At 38.6% G+C, this 21,100-nt stretch overlaps 1 protein-coding gene across 1 annotated transcript; it reads left to right on the top strand.

The window, feature by feature from the left end:
* The first annotated feature begins 562 nt into the window (after positions 1-562).
* LOC107280579 (serine decarboxylase 3) lies at positions 563-14,225 on the top strand. Its single transcript, XM_015779196.3, has 5 exons — positions 563-725; positions 6,990-7,221; positions 8,803-8,996; positions 9,095-9,228; positions 13,489-14,225. The coding sequence occupies exons 1-5, from the start codon at positions 677-679 to the stop codon at positions 14,062-14,064; spliced, it is 1,185 nt and encodes a 394-aa protein (XP_015634682.1). The 5' UTR covers positions 563-676; the 3' UTR covers positions 14,065-14,225.
* Positions 14,226-21,100: the final 6,875 nt, after the last annotated feature.

Below are 21,100 nucleotides of genomic sequence, written 5' to 3'. Positions count from 1 at the left end.
AGTATATTTACATTTGAATTTTTTTTACCAAAAACATGCGATTATTTTTTAGCAATCCCTCTCACCAAAGGAATTTGTATGCAATTAGTTTAGACTGATCCAGTTTTTACCTGGGGCCGTACGTTTGGGAGATGCCATGCCTTCGCCACTCCACTAACCTAGGCACCAAGGCTTGGCTCTTCGTCAAATTTGGCACATGTGTGGCAATCAATGGACCATCATAGATTCTCCCTATAAATTGAGTTCCCTCTCTTGTTGCTAATCCATACTATCAATTCCTGGTTGGTCCCCATTAGGGGACACATTCAAGAGACAGTTCATTTGGTCGCTCTCTGTCCTCAGTAAGTTCCTCCCAAATAGTTGCTACTCGTAGTCTGATAATTAAGTGAGAAATTTTCTAGCTAGAACTATTTTATATCCTTTGACAGAATGAAACACCACTACGTACTCCCTCCTGAAAGAAATCTATTTGCATTTAATTTCTTTTGTTTGATGTTGGTCGGTGAAAAATTAAACTAATTAATGAGCAGATCGATACTAACATTGGTACAAATTACTTTAGACAAGATAACAAAGATGACGGCCGGTAGCCTAGTAGACGAACTGCTCAGTAGCATGGGTGGATTCCACATAGACGAGCCTCCCAGTGCTGCGAGCGAACTAGAGAAGAGGCAGGATGGCAACTTTCAAGGAGCACCTCCAGGAGAGGTCTGCCCATTCTATTGGTAAGCTATTCACATCTTTGACCTGACAATATAATTACCACTATATAGCTAGCTAGTTAGTCCAAGTTTATTTTTGTGCTTAACTACGCCGTACCATATTAACTTTATAAGATTCAGTAGCTTTTTATATCTCGCTACCGAATAGTACTATTTTCGTCATTGATGTACCCCTTTTATTGTACATGTGAATTAGAAGAAAATCTGCATGCAATAATAGGGTACAGCTTTATAGCTGAAAACCAAATTTGGAAATTGATCGGTTTTCACAGGCAGGGCCATTCCTAGCATTTTGGAGGCCTTAAGGTGAGATAAAATTTGGGGCCATATTTATTTCAACACAATATATAATTATATTTTCTATATTAATTGCAAAATTATTCTGTATATCCATAGTGCATAATTTCAATCTATGATTCTCTAATGGACTCTTATAGGTCGCGCATCAGCCCAAACACGATAAAGGAGTGCCAAAACCATATCTTCTATCACCTGCAAAAGCAAACCAAACAAACCATCCATGGGCTCATGGCTACGTCAGTTACCAGAAGTGATTTATTCTTACATTTTTAGATTTCAACAGATGCCACAATCAACATCATTCCTTCTTAAATTAAACCTCATCGATCAAAGTAGGCATGCAACGATACCATTTACTCCTGCACAGATAAACGGAGAAATATATAGTGGAAACTACATATGCAGTGGAAACCTGGAAACTAATATTAGATCGCAAAATGGACATCTGAGATTCATCCACGTCATAGCACGTGTAAAAATTTTACTCGTAGTTTTATTCACAGTAAAAATTGTATTGGGTTAAAATTTTACTAGTGGTGATGTGGATGAATCTCAGACGTCTATTTTTCGATCTAACGGTAGTTTCTAGCTTTCCACTCTATATGTGGTTTGCACTATATATTTTTCCGTGATAAACGAATGGACATACAACTAGCATTTAGTCATGCGCACATAAATAAACAAACATGCAACTTCGGAAGACCTCAAAAATTTTAGAGGATGATCAAAATGGGATGGAGGAAGTATTTAATAGGCAGTATACATTTGGATAGCAGTACATCTCTAACAAATTCAGAAATCTCGTTAGCAGACATATGGCCATCTCTGGCAAAGTCATTTGCAACACTCTAATTTCAGAGCAAAGATCGTCTAGCTCAACATAAAACGATGATCCATTTTGGGGAAAAAAAATCTCCACGAATTTAGCACAACATTTTCTTAATTCACACTATCGCCTAATGACTTCATGCCATTTGAGCTAAGTAAAAAAAACAAATATACTTTTGAACACCTGCAGCTCCACAAATCTCTATTTCTCAATGAAGTATTTACCATATCCACCATAACTAAGAAGTAATTATTTTCAAAAGGCCTTATGAGCTGTCTGAATTTCTTCAATGTAATCACTTTCATCAAATTGTTTTTTTCTAGTAGAATGACGTTTAATTGCAAATGATGGTTGTACCTTCATTTCAGATGCAAGGCCTTTAGCAATGTCAATACTAGATGCAAACCCTTCATTTCGATCTATAGTTATAAAAAACTGCACTATGCCTTCAATTTGTTGCAAGGTAGAGTCAATGCACATGGATATGAAGATTCCAACTTTTTACTTACGAAGTTGACAGAAAATAAAATGTCATGCCCAATGACAATATCAAGTAAGAACTCAAATCTTCCAAGCACATCAAATAGAGAATTTTTGCATCACTCTTTGCCTTGGGGTACGTACAGTCATCAGAAGAATTACTATACGTAACTCCAACAAAGCTAACCTTATATGAGGAGCTTGAAATCTGATAGCTTTGATGCTTTTGATTCGGCTCTCTGAGAAAGTACCACACAAAGGCTTCACAGATAAATTTGGAACACAGTCAAGCAAAAAATTCCATCTTTTAGGTGAACGTGAAAATAATGTATATCCGCTGCATTAACAAATCAAACTCAGTGATCATTTCAACACATGGTAAGAAGTTACCGTTATTGTCGTGGTAAAGCTTCTCCCTAGATCCTCGAAAAGCCAAACTATGTTTACTAAGATATTTCACAACAACAACTGTTCTTACCAATACATGTCTCAAGCACTCATTTTGATGAGGACATCACTCCTTTGTATACACACAATACTCCTCAAGTTGATGCAAGGTCCAATCACTAGAGCTTATGCACGAAATTGCATTTGACAGGTGAGCTTGTTCCTATGTAATACTATTTTTTATTTTCGATCTTCTCAATAAGGGACAAAAAATAGAAAAACTATATGAAGAAGCAACTCAAGATGATGTAAGATGTGACTTGTCGAATTTTGGGAGCGTAGTTTAAAGTTCGTGTTAGAACTTCGGAGCTCGATAACTCAGGGCCTGTTTGGGGGAGCTCCTTGATGCTGCAGCTTTTGCCAAAATCAGAAGCTCCCCAAACATCCTAGCTTTTGATCCAGATTCTAAGAAGTTGGGAAACCCAGCTTTTCTAGATTCTCATAAGCTGGCTACCAACTAGCTGCTATAGAATCTTAAGCTCCCCCAAATAGGCCCTCAATCTTCCAAGACAAATTTCACATAAATCTTCAATTTGCAAGCCCTAATTCACCCACCAATATTCGGAGCTTGACCTTTGGAATAAACCCTATACGGACTCGGAATCAGGCAAATAAGTAGTCTACGAACTTCTACAAAAAAAGTTACACAAGGTTCTCCTTGACTTTGTTGGGTTTCTCCAAAAGTTACACAAGTTTATTTGTAGTACACAAAATTGAGTTCTCCCTCTCCATAACTAGTGTTAGCGCCGACACTTGGGACTGTTGGAAGGATCAATGAAGAGTCGAGGACGAGGCGAAATGCTGGTAAGAAGAATAAGCGAATCACAGGAGTGATCTAGAGGACTTAGTATGTTCCTTGACTCCTATCCTCCCAGCCTAATGGACCTAGTATCTTTGCTTTGGCCCATTTTTTCTACATGTATATACACATGTATACATAGTTTGGGCCCCCTCGGTTTCATGGACCCTAGGACATCGCCCTTCTTGCCCTAGCCTAGGAATAGCCCTGTAGTCTACTCATAGGTATCAAAACTAATTGGTAGCAGATATGATATTGATACGTGTCACACTTGGTACAGATAGGCCTGAGGTTTGATACTTAGGTATCAAGCCCGTTACCTATAGGTATAGGAGCTTGTAAATATCAGACATACTATCTGGTATCAGGTTTGATACCCATGTGTGCTAGGTACACGATACCTAGAGATAAGTACATGGTACCTATAGGTATCAAGCCTGATACCTAGCTAGTACGGTGGTACCCATATGTATTAGGCCTGGTACAATTGGTATCAAGAGATGGTAGATACCAAACCTTGTTCTTGCTAGATATAAATCATGATACCAACATGATACCACCTAGTTTAATGGAAGATACCTTCTGACATAGTAAGATATCTTGGTGATACCTTGAGGTTTCATCTCACGATATCTTCTCGGTAGCATGAAAATACGCGGGTACTAAATCTGATAACTATGGGTATTAGCAATGTCTGGTGCCTATAAAGTTTGATACCTATGAGTAACATGTATGATACCCGGTACAAGGTTCAATACCTACGAGTATTGCACTAGGTATGTATCTGGTTTGGTACCTGATATCTTGGTACCTTGATGTGTTTCTATGAAACCTCGAAGTATCATGGTACCACTATATAGTATACAACCGAGATGTCAAATATACAATATAAAACTGAGGTTCATAGGTGGTACTAATATGCAGGTGTCACTTAGATTGCATGGTAGTATTATATATGAAGTTATATCTACAATTTTACTACGTCTAAAGAAGTAGTAGTACTAGTGTATTGCTTTTTTCTAATTGCTTCCAGTGGCCTACTGTAGTCAATACTTAGACTGCTAGCAGCTAACCGGCACCCATGCATGGTGTAGTTAGCAACAAGAGGTGCACAAACTAAGGCCATAAATCCATGGCATGTTATGTGGGGCACGGCTGGCTCATCCCTTTCCATGCATAGGACATGTGGGAGCACGTTATACTTTCTAGAGGACGAGTGGGCCCACAAGTAGATGACGGTAATACCCACATGGTCAGATGGACATGTGCCATGTGAATGAGCTACCTGCTGGCGACTTAATGTTTCGCTCATAACTTGTACCGTTCCTACGACAGGATGTTGCCCCCTAGTTTTCCTCTTTATATACAGAGCCTAAATCATGGGTGGTTCACTAAACGCCTATACAAGTCGGTCATCACCCGCCTCTTGAAACACTTTCAGTACTAGCATTTCTGACCTTTTATGTTGTTTAATATGTCTATGTTTTTTTATATAGCATGCGTTGATATAGTCTTCTCTGCCAGTGATATTCTGTTTTTTTTAAGTATGGTAGCATAACATTTTTTTAATTCTTACCTCTTCAATTTTTATATACCCCCTAATATCAATTGTATTAATGCATCGTTAGCATGTCCATTTTAGTCCTTTTTTGGATTTATATATTCAATAGCATGCCATTTTGTTTCAACTTATTTCTCCTGTCAAATTCTGCTGTTTTGTTCTCTCCTCTGTGTGAAAAAAGACACACCATTATGCACCATTGTGAAAATATGCCACATTACATGTTAAACATACCAATAAGTGTTTACATCCTTTTTTAACGAACTGTTTGCATCTTTTGATAATTCTGTAACTAAGATCCCTTTAGTCTCTCAAGCACAATGTAGAAAATTAAAGTGCCTTTCTATGAGCACAATTACCAATATATGATGCTCTTAAGATCGACATTGCGCTTTACTACTATACAAAACCGGATCACAACCGGCTAAAGAAAAAACCGATGACGGGCTTCCGAGGCTATCACCACCGGTTGCCAAACCAGCAGTACACACTACCTAATATGAATATCACTGTCGGTTCACCCGGGAGGACAAATATAACCAACACGACAAGGCTGCATGGCTGCCATAGCTCGAACATATGATATTGTTAACAGTGAAATTTAGTAATCCCTTAAGAGAATTATCACATCGCCAATAGTCAGATTCTTTGGACCTGCACTAGAGTTAAGCGGATCTCTCAGGCCAGTGTATGTTTTTTCATCAACAGATATTTATGAAATATCAGACGCTGGTCCTCTGCCTGCTGCCTTCTGCATGCTGAAAAAAAATACTGATTCCCTCCCCTGACAGCTGCACCTTGCTTCTGCATGCGATATGCGTTGATCTAATAGCGCTGCATGCAAGCCCTCTCTCTTTCTTAAATACAAAAATATTTTAAAGAAAACATTAAACTATTTTTTCTTCTCTACGATTTGATTTTACCATTATATTTATTACAATTAAATCTATACAACATGTTCTTTCTTTCTTATATTTAAAATAAAGTACTCCCTCTATCCCAGTTTAGAGGGCGTGAAATATTTTTTTGCTAATACCAAGGAATAGATGCATGCAAGAAGTTTGTTCTATTAAACTGTAGTTAATCGTATTCATGAGTATTTAATCACATTGTTTGAAGCAAAACTGACGGTCTGACTACCTCGCCACCCAACGAAATTGCATGTATACCCCGTTCCCCGTGCAACCGCCCATGCAGATGAAGCAATTTATGCATGCATGCAACAATTAGTTGGGTTGATGGGCTAGAATTAAAGATGCGCCCTGTGTTATCAGACAACGGTGAAAAAAATTACACCCTCTAAACTGGGACAGAGGGAGTATATAAATAAGATTATATTCCTTGTTGAAACAATGTTTATATTAGACATGAAATAACGAGTTGTAATTCTTGAAACATTAGAAGATACTTACTGAAACATCCAATTAATTTTGGAATTTTTAATATTTTATCCTCCTTAAAATATTGTTTTAGTTATTCCATGGGAGCTTCCAATTGGTATAAAAGATTGTTGTAGTTATTCTACATTTATTTATTGATATCGTGAGTATTTCCCTCAAATTGTTGCTATGAAACGTGAGGATAGTAGTTATACACTAAAATGAGAGTTACCTTGTGGACGCGAAACAATCGTAATTATATATTACCATCAGAAAAAAAAAAGTTGCATGGGACCAACAGAAATAGCTGACAGAAAAAAGACCATGGGATAGACATTATCACTATCTCTTTCCCACTGACCATACGAGTGACCTCTGCTTTAGGGCTATGTGCATCAAATGATGCAAACATTAAGTAATTTGATTCTAGCATCTTAAAAATAACATAATCGTGTGGTCTTCTTTTCTGCAGGCTACCCAATCAATTTCGAATTTGACTTTGGCCCTGTAATAGAATTCCTAAACATGCGCCTAAATAATGCTGGTGACCCTTTTATGGAGTGCAACTATGGTATCCATTCAAAAAAGTTTGAAATTGCAGTGTTAGATTGGTTCGCTCGGTTGTGGGAACTCCCCAAAGACCAATACTGGGGCTATGTCACTAGCGGTGGAACGGAAGGGAACATGCACGGACTTCTTGTTGGGTTAGTTCTTAATTATTTCATGTACATATATTTTAATATATTTTAATGCTTGTAATTTTATGAATGTTTTACGAACAAATCCCTTTGGACTTGAATTTTTTGGATAATTATCTCCAAAAGATTTCAACGAAAACAAAAACAGGTCATTGTTTTGTAAAATTTCAGGCATAACATTTTATTTGATTCCCAACTTATGATGGTGTGTACTCTAAAAGAAATGCATGACTTTTTTTGTTTTGTGGGGAAAAAGAAATGCATGACTTCAATACAAAGTTAACAATGCAGTCCAAAACTCAAAAGTTACGATTTAATTTATAGTATTACAATGAAACTGATTGGAGCAATGCATGCTATATCATATATACTTGCAGCCACAAAAAAAAAGTATTACACAGGGCTGGCTTGGAACCTACCACCAGATCGACATAGTTCCATCACCCTCAACTTCCTTTTTGAAAGAGGAAACATAAATTAACACTGAAAAGTTTGGTAACTTCTGATAGCTGTAAAATAACCGTAAACTCTTCTAGCAATTATAGAAGGGTAAGATTGCAATATAAATGTTTGACCTACTGTACCTTTTGTAATTATTGGCTCTCCAGTGTTGAGGAACGGAAAGGACAAAAAAAAAAATAAACGAAAATGCTGCCGCTCGGTCGCTCGGGGGAGGGGGAGAAAATCGGGCGCTCCCCCCTCCACAACGTGTCGACGTGCTTCTACTGGGGCCCCACCATGTGTCCCTACTACTTGCCACATATCTTCACCATATACTCTATTACAACAAAAAAAAATCACATATTTTAGAAACCCCCTATTAAGGGAATTCGGTTTATTTTTTGTTTCACAAAAAATGTTTCACCCAGTGTACTCACGATATTTCACTATGTATAAATCTAATGTTGCCGTGAACTGAAATACTCCATTGCAACCAAAAAACCCACATATTTTGGAAACCCCCTATTAAGGGAATTCGTTTTATTTTTTGTTCCACCGAAAAATGTTTCACCTAGTGTACTTATAATGTTTCACTATGTATGGATCAAATGTTGCAGTGAACTGAAACATTGTTTCGCTATTTGCTGAAACATTGTTTTTATATAAGGTGAAACAACACCCGATTTAAACGAGTGAAACATTTTCGATCTACTTAGTGAAACAATTCCGATATACCCGGTGGAACATTGTGCAACATTTTAAAATAATTCAATAATAAGCTAAAAAAAATTTTCGTCGGAATATATCCATGTGTGGTCTTGTTTTGAAGATTTAATTGCAACGAATTTAATGGTGCAATCGGATCATGATTTGGATAAGTAATTTAAGTAAAAAATCAGTTTAAAGTAGTTTTTGCACGTAAATCAGGCGCTGACGTCCGTATGACGTCAGCGCCCGATTTTTCCTCCAAAGCATCGGGCGCCCGACGCATAGGGCCTTCCAAAAATAAATACTAGAAAGTATGCACCTCGTCGAGGAGTGGAAAATCATTTCCTATCATATTTCTAGATGGGTAGCCTGTAAATTACATAATTAACTAGATTATTTGTTGCCCTCTTTATAATTACATTGGCTACACTTGTACAGGAGAGAACTTTTTCCGGAGGGGATTATCTATACATCATGTGATTCACATTATTCTATTTTCAAGGCTGCTAAAATGTATAGAGTCCAGTGCATCAAAATTGACACTTTGTTTTCTGGTGAGATGGATTATGCTGATTTCAGACGAAAACTACTACAGAACACTAGGAGCCCTGCCATTGTGAATGTCAATATTGGTACTTACTCCATCTCCAGATGTAACCATTTCATCAATTGTACTCCACTATTTTTCTCTGTTTGCATGTGACAGATCATGTTTGCTGTGTTGTTTTAGGTACTACTATGAAAGGCGCAGTTGATGATCTTGATGAGGTTGTAATGATTCTTGAAAACTGTGGTTTTGCAAACAGATTTTATATCCATTGTGACAGTGCTCTAGTAGGCCTTATGATGCCATTTATCAAACAAGTAAGTTTTATTTTTCAAATAGTGAGGTAATGCATATGGAATATTTAGCACCAGCTGATTGGTTTGAAACATTTGCATTTGGAAATTCTCCTAAACAGTCTAGCATTTGAACAATAGTAGATTGTATTTCTTTTGCACTGTCGAAAGCAAACGATCTGAATATAGGTTGAAGAAATAGCACAGGCAATTCATATATATGGATTGAACTTGCTTGATCTTTTTCTTTAATTTCCATACATAAATAATTTGTAGTAAAAAAGAAAATAGACCAGCATAAATAAATATGTCATGTCATATAGAATGATTTTGGTTACTTTTTGGATGGACAAGATTGCATTAAGAGTCGTGCGTGAACAGTAACCTTGTTGTTTCCTCTTTCTTCTTCTCCTCGTCTTTCCCACGTGAATGTGACCGCATAGAGAAGACCGAGCTTGTTCGGCGAGCGTCCTCCTGTAACACCATATAGGTATATATATCCGCATATCTAGAGTGCCACACACAAAAGCACTAACTCCTAAAATTATTAAAAATTTGACATATTCTAACTAATAAATACAAACATTCATGATAGACAGTTACAAGACAATTCAATAATGATAACGTCCACAAATTCGAAACCACCAGTAGCTTTAAAAAAAACCATAAAACTACACATAACCAAACCTTTAAAACAACATTTACAAGTTCTATACAAAATTTATTCTAAGCAGAACTAAGAACTAAAGCTAAAGTTGAGTAGTGTGCAGTAAAGTGTGTATACTAGGGCCATGTAGATCCATTGTTATTTTGTACCTAAAAACTAAGTAGAACACAATAGTAAGTACAAATACTCAGGAGGTGCAATATGGAACTAGGAAAAATGTATATATATGAATTTGCATTAAGTAGTCAACAAGTAGTTGTTCTCCTCCAGGGCAAATGTGAATATCTTTAAGCATTACCTGTACGGTGAGTAAGCAGGGCAAACGCTTAATTACTACTAGCATCGTCAATTAAGAACCATATGATACATTCGGTATGTATGCATGGTATTTTAATGGAACAGCATAATAAGTTGATACATGAATTATAGCATAAAAAGATCAAAGAATTAATGAATCACATGAATAATAATGGCACAATGAAAGTAAGGCAAATTATGCCTATATCATTCCCAAATACTGAAAATGAATTGCTATCTAGTTTTGGACCCGGTCAGGAATATTGTTTCCATTTTTGTGTAACACCCCAGCCACTAATTTCGCCTTAGTCTACTCTACACACTAAATGAGCCCACATTCATATAGCAACTTACTTACACTTTTGTCCTCCTTCATGTAAAAGGTTAACCCAAAGGTAATTTGGTTAGAGTAACCTGGGTATATAAGCTGGCTCAAATCTATCAAGATTCTCGTAAATTGAGCACTTGGGCCTAACAGGGCTAAACTGGAACAACAAAACACATGCCAAAACAAACGAAACGAGCTGGGGTATTATAATTTCTTCTAACCTATTTATTGAAATTGAGTGAATTAACCCTATTAATTAGAAAGATAACAACGATGACTACAACCTTTAATTTATTTAGGACACCTAACCTTAATACTACCTCCGTCCGATAATATAAGGGATATTCACTAATTTCTTTGTGATTTTGTTCTCTCTGGTCGCTCAAGTAGCAACAGCAGCAGAACATGCATTAGCCGCAGCAAAGGCAAGCAGGTCTGCACTCTGGAGCAGATCTTAATTATTACTCCCTCCCTTATCTAATATAAGAGATTTTGAAAGTTTACTTGCATTGTTTGACCACTCGTCTTATTATAATTTTTTTTGTAAGTATAAAAAACGAAAAGTTATGGTTAAAGTACTTGGAATAATAAAGTAAGTAAAAAAAATAAACAATAATTCTAAATTTTTTTGATAATACGAATGGTGAAATAGTACTCGCAAAAAGTCAAAATCCCTTATATTAGGGGTTAGGGGGCGCAGGAGTACTGGAGAACTCATTCATTTTTAGGACCGGTTAATAACCCCTTTATTACCGATTGTAGCAACTAAGACCAGCAAATAAAGACTCGATCTTTATTACCAGTTGAAAGAACAGATAATAAAGATGCATACTAAATAAAAATAATATGTGGATTCAAACTAAAGATCTCTCATCTCAACTCTTATGCCCGTTACCATCCCACCTACTACACTCATCTGGTAACCAGATAGAGATGATTTCTTTTTTAACTAACCCTAGAGACATTTTTAGTATCGGTTGGTAACAACAATCGGTATTAAAAACATCTTTAAGTCCGGATTGGTGTTACCAACCGGTACTAAACATGCATTGTTAAGTACTGGTTGGTGTTTATAGGGACTTTGACTTTTAGAACCAGTATTAAAACATCTTTATTACCGGTTTTTAATCTAAGCGAGATATTTATGTTTTGGGACTAGGATCGTTTCTCTAGTAGTAGCACACGCTGCAGTAGCACAGATATCATTAAAGTATAAAGAGCCCACTTGCATGTTGGCTTGGGAATTTTTATTGGAGGAAGTAATTAAACGGAATAAAGTCTGTAATCACCCATAATCAACTCGAATTATTGGATGAATTATTAGATGCGAAGAGAGAAAAAAGACAGATACATACATACTCGAAATATGACGTACTGGTCCAAATTATAATTGCACATATAACTCAATATAATGGAAACTATGTGGTCATTGAAAATTACTGTTGGTTATTTGTGTGTGAATTGACATCGCGAAAACATTGGTTGACGCTCAATTTGTTTTAGTTTCATGGGTTATCCATGAACCATTTTTCCATATTTCTTTTCGAAATATACCTATCCAACGCGGAGCGGCAGAACTACTCGGCTACAAAGTGGGAAAGCTCCCTCCACCAACTTCTTACCTAGGTGTACTTCTTCATTGGAGCAAACCATCCAGCAACTTCTTACATCCATTTAGAATTCCCTTCTAAGCTGGCTATAACCATCCTTATTGACCAGAAAGGAATTGAGACAAGTATAAATGTGGAACTAGCGAGCTTGTCCATGACAACGAACTTGGGTTGGTAATTAAAATTGACTAAGATTTCACTGAAAAAGATATTCAACGCACTGACACAACATGACCTACTTATGTTTTAGGTGGGATAATTTTACATAGTTCCTTTACTACTCATCGCTTTTAATTAGGGATTTAGTTAACCCATGAAAATTGAAAAACCATGAGGATCTTTCAGCATGCTGTATCAATAGCTTTTGGATTATGAAAAAAAAAAGAAATTTATTTATGCTCACTGTAATTTAAGAAAATAGTTATAGAATTCTGAAAATTTCACGTCCAAAAATTCAAACCTAAACATGAAAGCGGGCACTATTGATCATTGAACTTTCCATACCATTTACTTCACCCTTTTTTACCATATTTAGAAGTTCTTCCCTGAAGCACTATTCATCCTTGAACTTTCCATAACATTTAATTTTTACCCGTTTGATCATATGTAAAGGTGTTTCCATGAAATGGTAAATATATATGCTTCTGGAGGAAAAGTTTAGGGATGAATAGTGTCCGATTTTGATATTTAGGGATGAACTTTACACTTTCTTGAGGTTGTGGATATGAAAAATAATAATTTTCCATAAATTCATAAATAATATTGGAAATGATTATTTAAATTATTCATATTAGATTTAAAAATGATAAGATGTGAGAAATAATAGGAAGAGTTTGTAGCAAATCTGCAACTGTATTTTCATATGCGCTTTCAATTATTTCTATCTATTATTTACTCCTTTTAAAAGAATATTTTACTAACAACTCCTTCATGTTTGTACCTACTCTTTCTTTCATGTGTTTTAATATTACAAAATAGTCCTTTCCACATATGACTATCTTATTTCATTTCTAAAACACATGTTTATTATACAAAGACACATATATCGACGAAATTGTGAAAATCACAACCAATTTGTTCCAAGCAATATTAGCACACATATAATTTATTTTAATCCAAGCACGAGTATTTATCTAGTTATATAAAAAAAATCAAAACACAGTGAAAAAAATCCATATATCAAGCTAGAGTTTCTATATCAATTAGAGCTATATGTACTTAAATATCGTCTCCGCTTGCTGTTAATTTTTTAGACAATTAGAAAGTATTTCGCCAGTGCACAGAGTTCATGCAGTCAGCTTTCATATTGGCATCAATAATTTACATGGAAAAATACCTACGTTCTAAACAATTCCTTATATGTGCTATACTAATTTCTTCAGGCACCAAAACTAACTTTCAAGAAACCAATAGGGAGCATCTGTATTTCTGGCCACAAGTTTATTGGATGCCCAATACCATGTGGTGTTCTAATAACCAGGTTGATGGATATCAATCATGTAATGTCCACAAACATTGAGTACATCTCTTCAAATGACACAACCATAGCAGGAAGCAGGAATGGCCATGCTCCCATCTTTTTGTGGTATGCACTGAAGCGTATAGGGTACAATGGTCTTTGCAAGACGGTTGAAAATTGCTTAAAAAATGCCCAGTACCTTGCACTTCGTCTCAGAGAGATGGGGGTAAGTGTGTTCTTGAATGCACTAAGTATCACGGTTGTGTTTGAGAGGCCAAACGACGAAACATTTGTGCGCAAATGGCAGCTTGCCTGTCAGGGAAAGATAGCACATGTAGTGGTGATGCCAAATGTGAGCCTTGAAAGGATTAATATGTTTCTTGAAGAGTTCACCAAGAGCAGAATCGCATTGCATCAAGATAAATGTGTTGCTGGAGATGTGAGCCAAGAGAACTGCCTATGCAGTCTTCATCTTGACAGGAAGAAAGAGGCAGTATAGTATTATTCATTAAGCAACCAAGTATAAGAGTGCTTACTATATATGTATTAATAAATGAAATTATTGTCGTTGTTGATGAACTAACTTCTATTATGTACTAATTAATGTTAAGTTTGTCCCCAGTTAATCAATGAAAGCAATAACCTATATGTCTATTATTATTTCTTTCTTCAGTTTAAAATAATCTTTGTTTTGCATATTTCCCATCAACCTGAACTTACATGTTTAATTTAGGGCTACATACGGCTGAAATCAGTTTGGATAGTATATATGCACAATCCAGACACTTCACATATTTATAGTCTAGTTTTTTTAATGCTCGACATATATTAGAATGTTCACGCCCAGCTAGCCTTCCATATCCACGTCAGCTCTCGCAGGTTTGGTGGTCACTTCTTCTGCACGATCTATCATACACACACAAGAAAAAATTACAAATAAGCCTACAAGAAAAATACTGGGGAAATAAACGGTAAAAATAATTAATTGGTGAGGATTGGAGCCAGAAGGGAAGAAAAAGATAGACTAGATGTTTTATGAATTCGGATAGCGAAAATTAACTGTACATAAGGGTTTGCGGCGTATGCAAGTACATAGCGGTTTGTGTACTCTATGATAGCACGGTGAAAACCGGAACAAAATTAAAATGTGTTTACAATTGTAGCTGAACTGGAGGCCAACACAGGAACCCCCATATAGCAAGAGATGCTTCCACAGCCAGTCTTCCAAGAATCCCTCGGCCCTGGCCCCGGACGCCCTGGACCGCCGTACGTCGCCTGCTTCGACTCTTCTATGTCGTCCTGGTTCTATATATGCGTTAATTAATCACATAGAAGTCCCTGCAGGTTCTATGCGTTAATCACAGTTCATCAGGTCATTCAATTCCTTATGAGAAAACTGATAGCCTAATGCAATGGTGCATTCGTACTTAAATTGGTGTTAGTATTAGCAGAGGCAATTAATCACCATGTTACCATGCAGGGCCGATGCTGACATTTCGGAAGCCCTACGCGAACTTGACACTATATGGGCCTTAAGTAGTTAAGGCTAATTTTTTTTACTTCCAATATATATTCTATAAAGCACATATACCATATATCATATAGTAAAATTGTAACGTAAATTATATAACAATAACCATGAAAATTATAGCCTAATTAACCTATTTTTTGGAGTGGAAAAAGTTATTCTTTCAGTGTGAGTCGAAATTGTGCCAAGGATTTCAATTCAAATCCGTCCTTGATCCCTCTCGTCGCCATAAAAAATCGCCTCCTCGGAATTCCTCTTCCAATTCAACCTTCCAAAATCTAATTTCGAAATTCAACCTCGTCCTTTGAACTCATCGCCAAATACTTCTTCCCATTTCCGAAAGTATCAAATTCCCCTTTGAATCCCTTCCTTGACTCCTCCTTGAACCTTTGGGTGCAAATGCCTAATTCAAACTCGAAATCCAAATCCAAACTCCAAAACCCTCCGAATTAGTTCACTCGGTAAAAGTCTATTTTGCCTCCCTCTTGGTCGATTTGGTTGTTTCTCCCTTGCTCGGCCAACTTTTTCCCTCAGCACGTTCCTTCTCACGTGAGCCGCGTGTGCTGCCGAGAGAGAGAACGCGTCTATATCTCTCTCTCTCTCTCTCCTCTCGCCCGCGCTATGTGCCGTCGCCGCGATTCGATTTTCGCCGCCGCCTTTGAAATCCCGCCACCACCTTCGTTTCCACGCGCTGCGCGTCGTGGCCGACCGTAAGCACGCGCCTGCGTCACCTCGCCTGCCGCGGCGATCTCCGTGTAGCTGCTCACCACCAAACTGGCCCTGCCAACTTTTGCCGTCCTCCATGGCCCAGCCGCTAACCGCCAAAGCTTGGAGGCAGAGGAGCTTGCCTCGTCTATCGCATCTCCTCAAAACTGGAGGAGCAAAACCCCCCTTTCCACCGCCCTGTCCTCCCTTTATCCCTCCCAGAATCGACCTCCTCTCTCTGCCCCATGTCTCTCTGCGCGCGGAGGCAGAGCGCCGTTGACGCCACGCACTAGCTCGTCATCCTCGCCTCTTGACCGCCCAAGGTCAGTTCTCCCCCTCCAAACCGACATCGCCACCTCTATAAAGCCCAAGCCCTCCTCATTCCTCTTGTTTTTCGCTCGCCTCACACCCATAGCGCCATTGCCGCCCCTGCCGCATAGCTGCTCGCCGCCGTCGGCCATTCCCCAGTTAATTAATGAAAGCAATAACCTATATGTCTATTATTATTTCTTTCTTCAGTTTAAATTAATCTTTGTTTTGCATATTTCCCATCAACCTGAACTTACATGTTTAGGGCTACATACGGCTGAAATCAGTTTGGATAGTATATATGCACAATCCATACACTTCACATATCTATAGTCTAGTTTTTTTAATGCTCGACGAGCTCTAAGCATATATGGTTCTTATCATTGTCACGCCCGGAATTTCTATCCAAAATTCCAAACGCTTACATGTGCGTGAACCCTTGTCCAGAAATCAGCCGAGGCACACAATAACAAATTGATAATAGAGTACAATTATTACTCTAATTAATAAGCGAATAAAATGTCATTACAGAGGTAGATAGTTCCTCTCAATCAATAAAGATCTAAGCAGCGGAAAATAAGATAAACGGCGCAGACGACTCCACTCCACAGGCAGCTTGACCAGGGCTACACCTAATCCTCCACACCATCAGCTTCACTGTAGAACTCTTCCTCTGATGAATGATTGCAAGGTGAGTATATGACATACTCAGCAAGCCACGCAGCAAATATGCAAGTGCACAGGATAACAAAGGATGGCATAGTAGGGTTTCATTTGCATAAACAACATTTAATAAACATTTCAGCATTTAATAAAACAGTTAAGTATTAATTAAACAGTATTAATCCAACGCTATACAACATACCCTGTTGCATAGGCCCAACCATTCTGAACAACCATCCCGGCTGCACAGTTCTATCTCCAAACCAGGAATATACCATTCCAAACCAGGAGCTAATCAAATTATTACCAATTATAGCATCTGTTATTATGATGAGAGGTGTGAAACTAATCACGAAAGACATTGTTCGACCCGCCCATAACCGCGGGCACGGCTATTCGAATAGTTTTACTCTGATTAGAGGTGTACCACTGTACCCACAAGACACAGCCCCACATCATGTCACCATGTGCCTCAATACCACCACGGTACCTCGGAAAGGAGCTATGACAATACCCCTTGCATAACACAATCCACCACAGCGCACCATTCCTGGATCATAATCACCCCCTTATAAACAAGGCATGGACTCCCCAGCGACCCCCGTGGGCTTATCTCCGTCACTTCTCAGTCTGGTGTCCCGCAATAAACCATGCTATACAAAAGGTAAAGCCGTTGCCCACGCTGGCTTGTGGTTGGCACGATTAATGTTTCACAACCGAAACTCGTGAACCGGTACTTAATTGTCATGAGCACAACTCTCAAAACCATGTGCCCACAACCCACCATTATCAAGTTTTAGTTGGCAAGTAATTAATTAACCAATCACGATTGACCATCGTGAACTATCATTAAGCCATCATTAAATAATAGTGAATCATAAGTTATCCCAATAGTGTGCTAATGTTTCTAGGCATGACTAAGCAATTATATCTAATATCTAGCTGAACCAATATATAAAGCCCAACTAGTCAAGTTATAATAACCCAAGGTATCAAGGAATAAAGTAATCAAGAACAAAAGGGCTATAACAAACAATAGGTTAATTCCACCCAATGACATTCGAAAATAAATGCAATTGTTGAATAAAAACAATAGCTTTAAACGGGATCAACATGCTCAAAGGGTTGTTTGGGATCTGTGTGACTTGCCTTGCTGGCCTTGGAACTCTTCAAATTCTTCTCCTGCGAAAACGGACTCTCCGGAAACGTCGGAATCTAAGCAGAAAAGAGCAAAAACACCAAAACAACACATAAACAAGAATGAACAGTACATGTGGATATTTTTAACATGTAGATCTCAATTTTAGAAAAATTTAGAGACTTGAACCAACTAAATCCGAGCTAAGATGAATTAGTTATGAATTTTTAAAGATTAAATCGGATTAAAACACTTATATGGATTTTAATTGAATTATGACGCAATAATGAATTATTTTTGAAAAGGAAAAGGGGTTTATTGCGTCAGCGGCTAGGGTTTGCGGTAGACCGGGCGCACGGCAGCGGTCCACGGGAACGGACGGCCAAGATCGATCTTATCCAAAACGGACGGCCGAGATCGACCGGTCCACGGCCGGACCACGAGGGACGACGACGATGACGTCAGCGACGACGTCACCACCGGCGGCGGCTCGGGCGGCGCAAGCCCGCCGGCGAACGACGGCGCTTCGGCACGAACGGAGGGCACCAGGACGTAGAGGGCGACGCGGCGAACTCACCGGTGACCAAAGAAGCGGCGGAAGATCAACGGACGGCGACGGCGACGAGGTTGAAGCGGCGGAGAAGATTGGGTCGACGGCGGCGACGGTGCTCCGGCGGTCTGCAGCGACGGCGAAGAGGCGGACGAGGACGGCGACGACTTGGCGACCACGATGGCGATCTTCCCGAATGACGACGACGATCGGAACGGCGGCGACGCACGGCTGGAGCGACGGCGACGACGGCGGCGCGAAGTCTCACGGCGCTAGGGCTCTTCCGACGGCGAGAGGCGAAAGCAAGGGTGGCGGCGGGTAGAGGAGACACCGGGGATCCTTTTAAAGGGGCTAGGAAGCGGCGGCGAAGGCCCACGGCGACCGGCGACGCGAAGGAAACCTCGGGCTCGGAGTGAGAGAGACCGATCCGAATCGACCTCGAATCAAACACTTTCCAAGCGATTTTAGCCGATGATTCCAAAAGAGAAAAGGTAGAGGAGATCTCGGGAAACATTTCCCCTCTATTGATTTCACCGGAGAAGGAAAGACGCGGCCGAATTTGGAAAGAGACGGCGGCGACGGCGCACGCTAGGGTTTCGAGCGGCGGCGGCGGCGCGAGGAAGACGAAGACAGACAGATGGGACCCACCTGTCAGCGACAGCGAGCGCGCGCGCGCGGCTGCGGACTGGACTGGGCCGACTTGGGCCGGGGAGAGAGAGAGAAAAAAGGTTTTGGGCTGACTTTCGGCCTAAAGCCAAAAGAGACTTTTAAAAACCTTTTTCAATTAAAATTATTCATGAAATGCAATTCCATTTATTAAAAATACTTCCTTAGCTCAAATAAATCCCAGAAAAATCTAGGAATTATAGAATTAAGCAAAGTATTTAATGAAATTTTATCTGGCCCCATTTTATATTGGAATTTATTAATTAAAATTAAATCTTCTCTTCTAGGCTTTTTAAAATAAATTCTAATAATTCAAATTAAACAACAATTTATATATTTAGAATTTTTAGGGTGTGACAATCATCTATTCGAGCGACATTTTAACATATATTGAATGTTCACGCCTAGCTAGCCTTCCATATCCACGTGGTTTGGTGGTCACTTCTTCTGCACGATCAAGCATACACACACAAGAAACAATTACAAATAAGCCTACAAGAAAAATACTGGAGAAATAAACGGTAAAAATAATTAAATGGTGAGGATTGGAGCCAGAAGGGAAGAAAAAGATAGACTAGATGTTTTATGGATTCGGATAGCAAAAGATAACTATACATGAGGGTTTAATTGCGGCGTATGCAAGGACAGGCATGACATAGCGGTTTGTGTACTCTATAATAGCACAGTGAAAACCGGAACAAAATTAAAATGTTTACAAGTAGCTGAACTGGAGGCCAACACAGGAACCCCCATATAGCAAGAGATGCTTCCACAGCCAGTCTTCCAAGAATCCCTCGGCCCTGGCCCCGGACGCCCTGGACCGCCGTCGCCTGCTTCGACTCTTCTACGTCATCCTGGTTCTATATATGCGTTAATTAATCACATAGAAGACCCTGCAGGTTCTATGCGTTAATCACAGTTCACCAGGTCATTCAATTCCTTATGAGAAAACTGATAGCCTAATGCAATGGTGCATTCGTACTTAAATTGGTGTTGGTATTAGCAGAGGCAACTAATCAGCTGGTCTAGACTCTAGACGATCCAAATTATACATGTTGTCTGAAGAACTTTGGCTGCAGAGGCCTGATACCAGCTGTTCCTTTTGTTAGACTGAATGATCAGACGCTACAGTCACTTGTGATGCTGCTTTTGGATATATATTGCTTTATCTTGAGGATCTAAACCCTTCTACAAGCAGGCCGGTATTCTTGCTACAATAAATATTCTGCTTTTCTTATTTTCAAATTTCCCTTTGTTTCAGTTTTATGAATCTGTTAAGCAGAGAGAGATTCTCAAACCACTGGTTCCAATGATGCTTGGCAGAACAACCATAGGTGAAAAGACATTTTGATCTAAATACAGTAGCTCTACTTGCTGAATGACTAATTGGGATCTAATGAGAATCCGTTTGTTTTAGTCACTCTCTGAATATCAAATGTTATATATTCATGTATGTTTAGTACTTGTTCAGGTATTCTGGACATGGCTGGATTTTTTTGGTTTCTGAAAACCTCATCCTCCTCACCTTTAAGATGTACTTCCTCCGTTTTAGGTTATAAGACTTTCTAGCATTGCTCATATTCATATATATGTTAATGAATCTAGATATATATATGTATCAAGATTCATTAACATATATATGAATATAGGCAATGCTGAGGTAGGTAACAAAAGTCTTATAACCTAAAACGGTGGTAGTACTAAGGAAATAAGATCAGTCATAAAATACTGAGTACTTTCTCTGAAGCATCGACACTTTAACTGTTAAAACTACATGCTTATGTTCAATGCGATTTAGGAAATGAATTCCTGACTTATTTGAAGGATTGGTGATATTTGACACTTGATGTTCTCAATGTACACTGAAATCTGCTGCTAGAATTAAAAAAAAATCATCTGCCCACGACAGGATTTGACAATTACCTGGCACCTTAATTGTGAGTTGTCCGTTTTGTAAAAATAAAACTGCTCCCTTT

This window comes from Oryza sativa, chromosome 4 (assembly GCF_034140825.1).
Source record: "Oryza sativa Japonica Group chromosome 4, ASM3414082v1".
NCBI classification, from domain to species: domain Eukaryota; kingdom Viridiplantae; phylum Streptophyta; class Magnoliopsida; order Poales; family Poaceae; genus Oryza; species Oryza sativa.
The sequence above is the reverse complement of the archived record's forward strand: the minus strand, read 5'-3'. Positions and strand labels throughout refer to the sequence as shown.

Excerpts from the sequence above, each read along its gene's own strand:
- LOC107280579 (XM_015779196.3), top strand. The coding sequence starts at position 677 with ATGGCAACTTTCAAGGAGCACCTCCAGGAGAGGTCTGCCCATTCTATT. Across the intron at positions 726-6,989 it reads GAGGTCTGCCCATTCTATTG|GCTACCCAATCAATTTCGAA; the intron begins GTAAGCTATTCA and ends TCTTTTCTGCAG. Across the intron at positions 9,229-13,488 it reads TGATGCCATTTATCAAACAA|GCACCAAAACTAACTTTCAA; the intron begins GTAAGTTTTATT and ends TAATTTCTTCAG.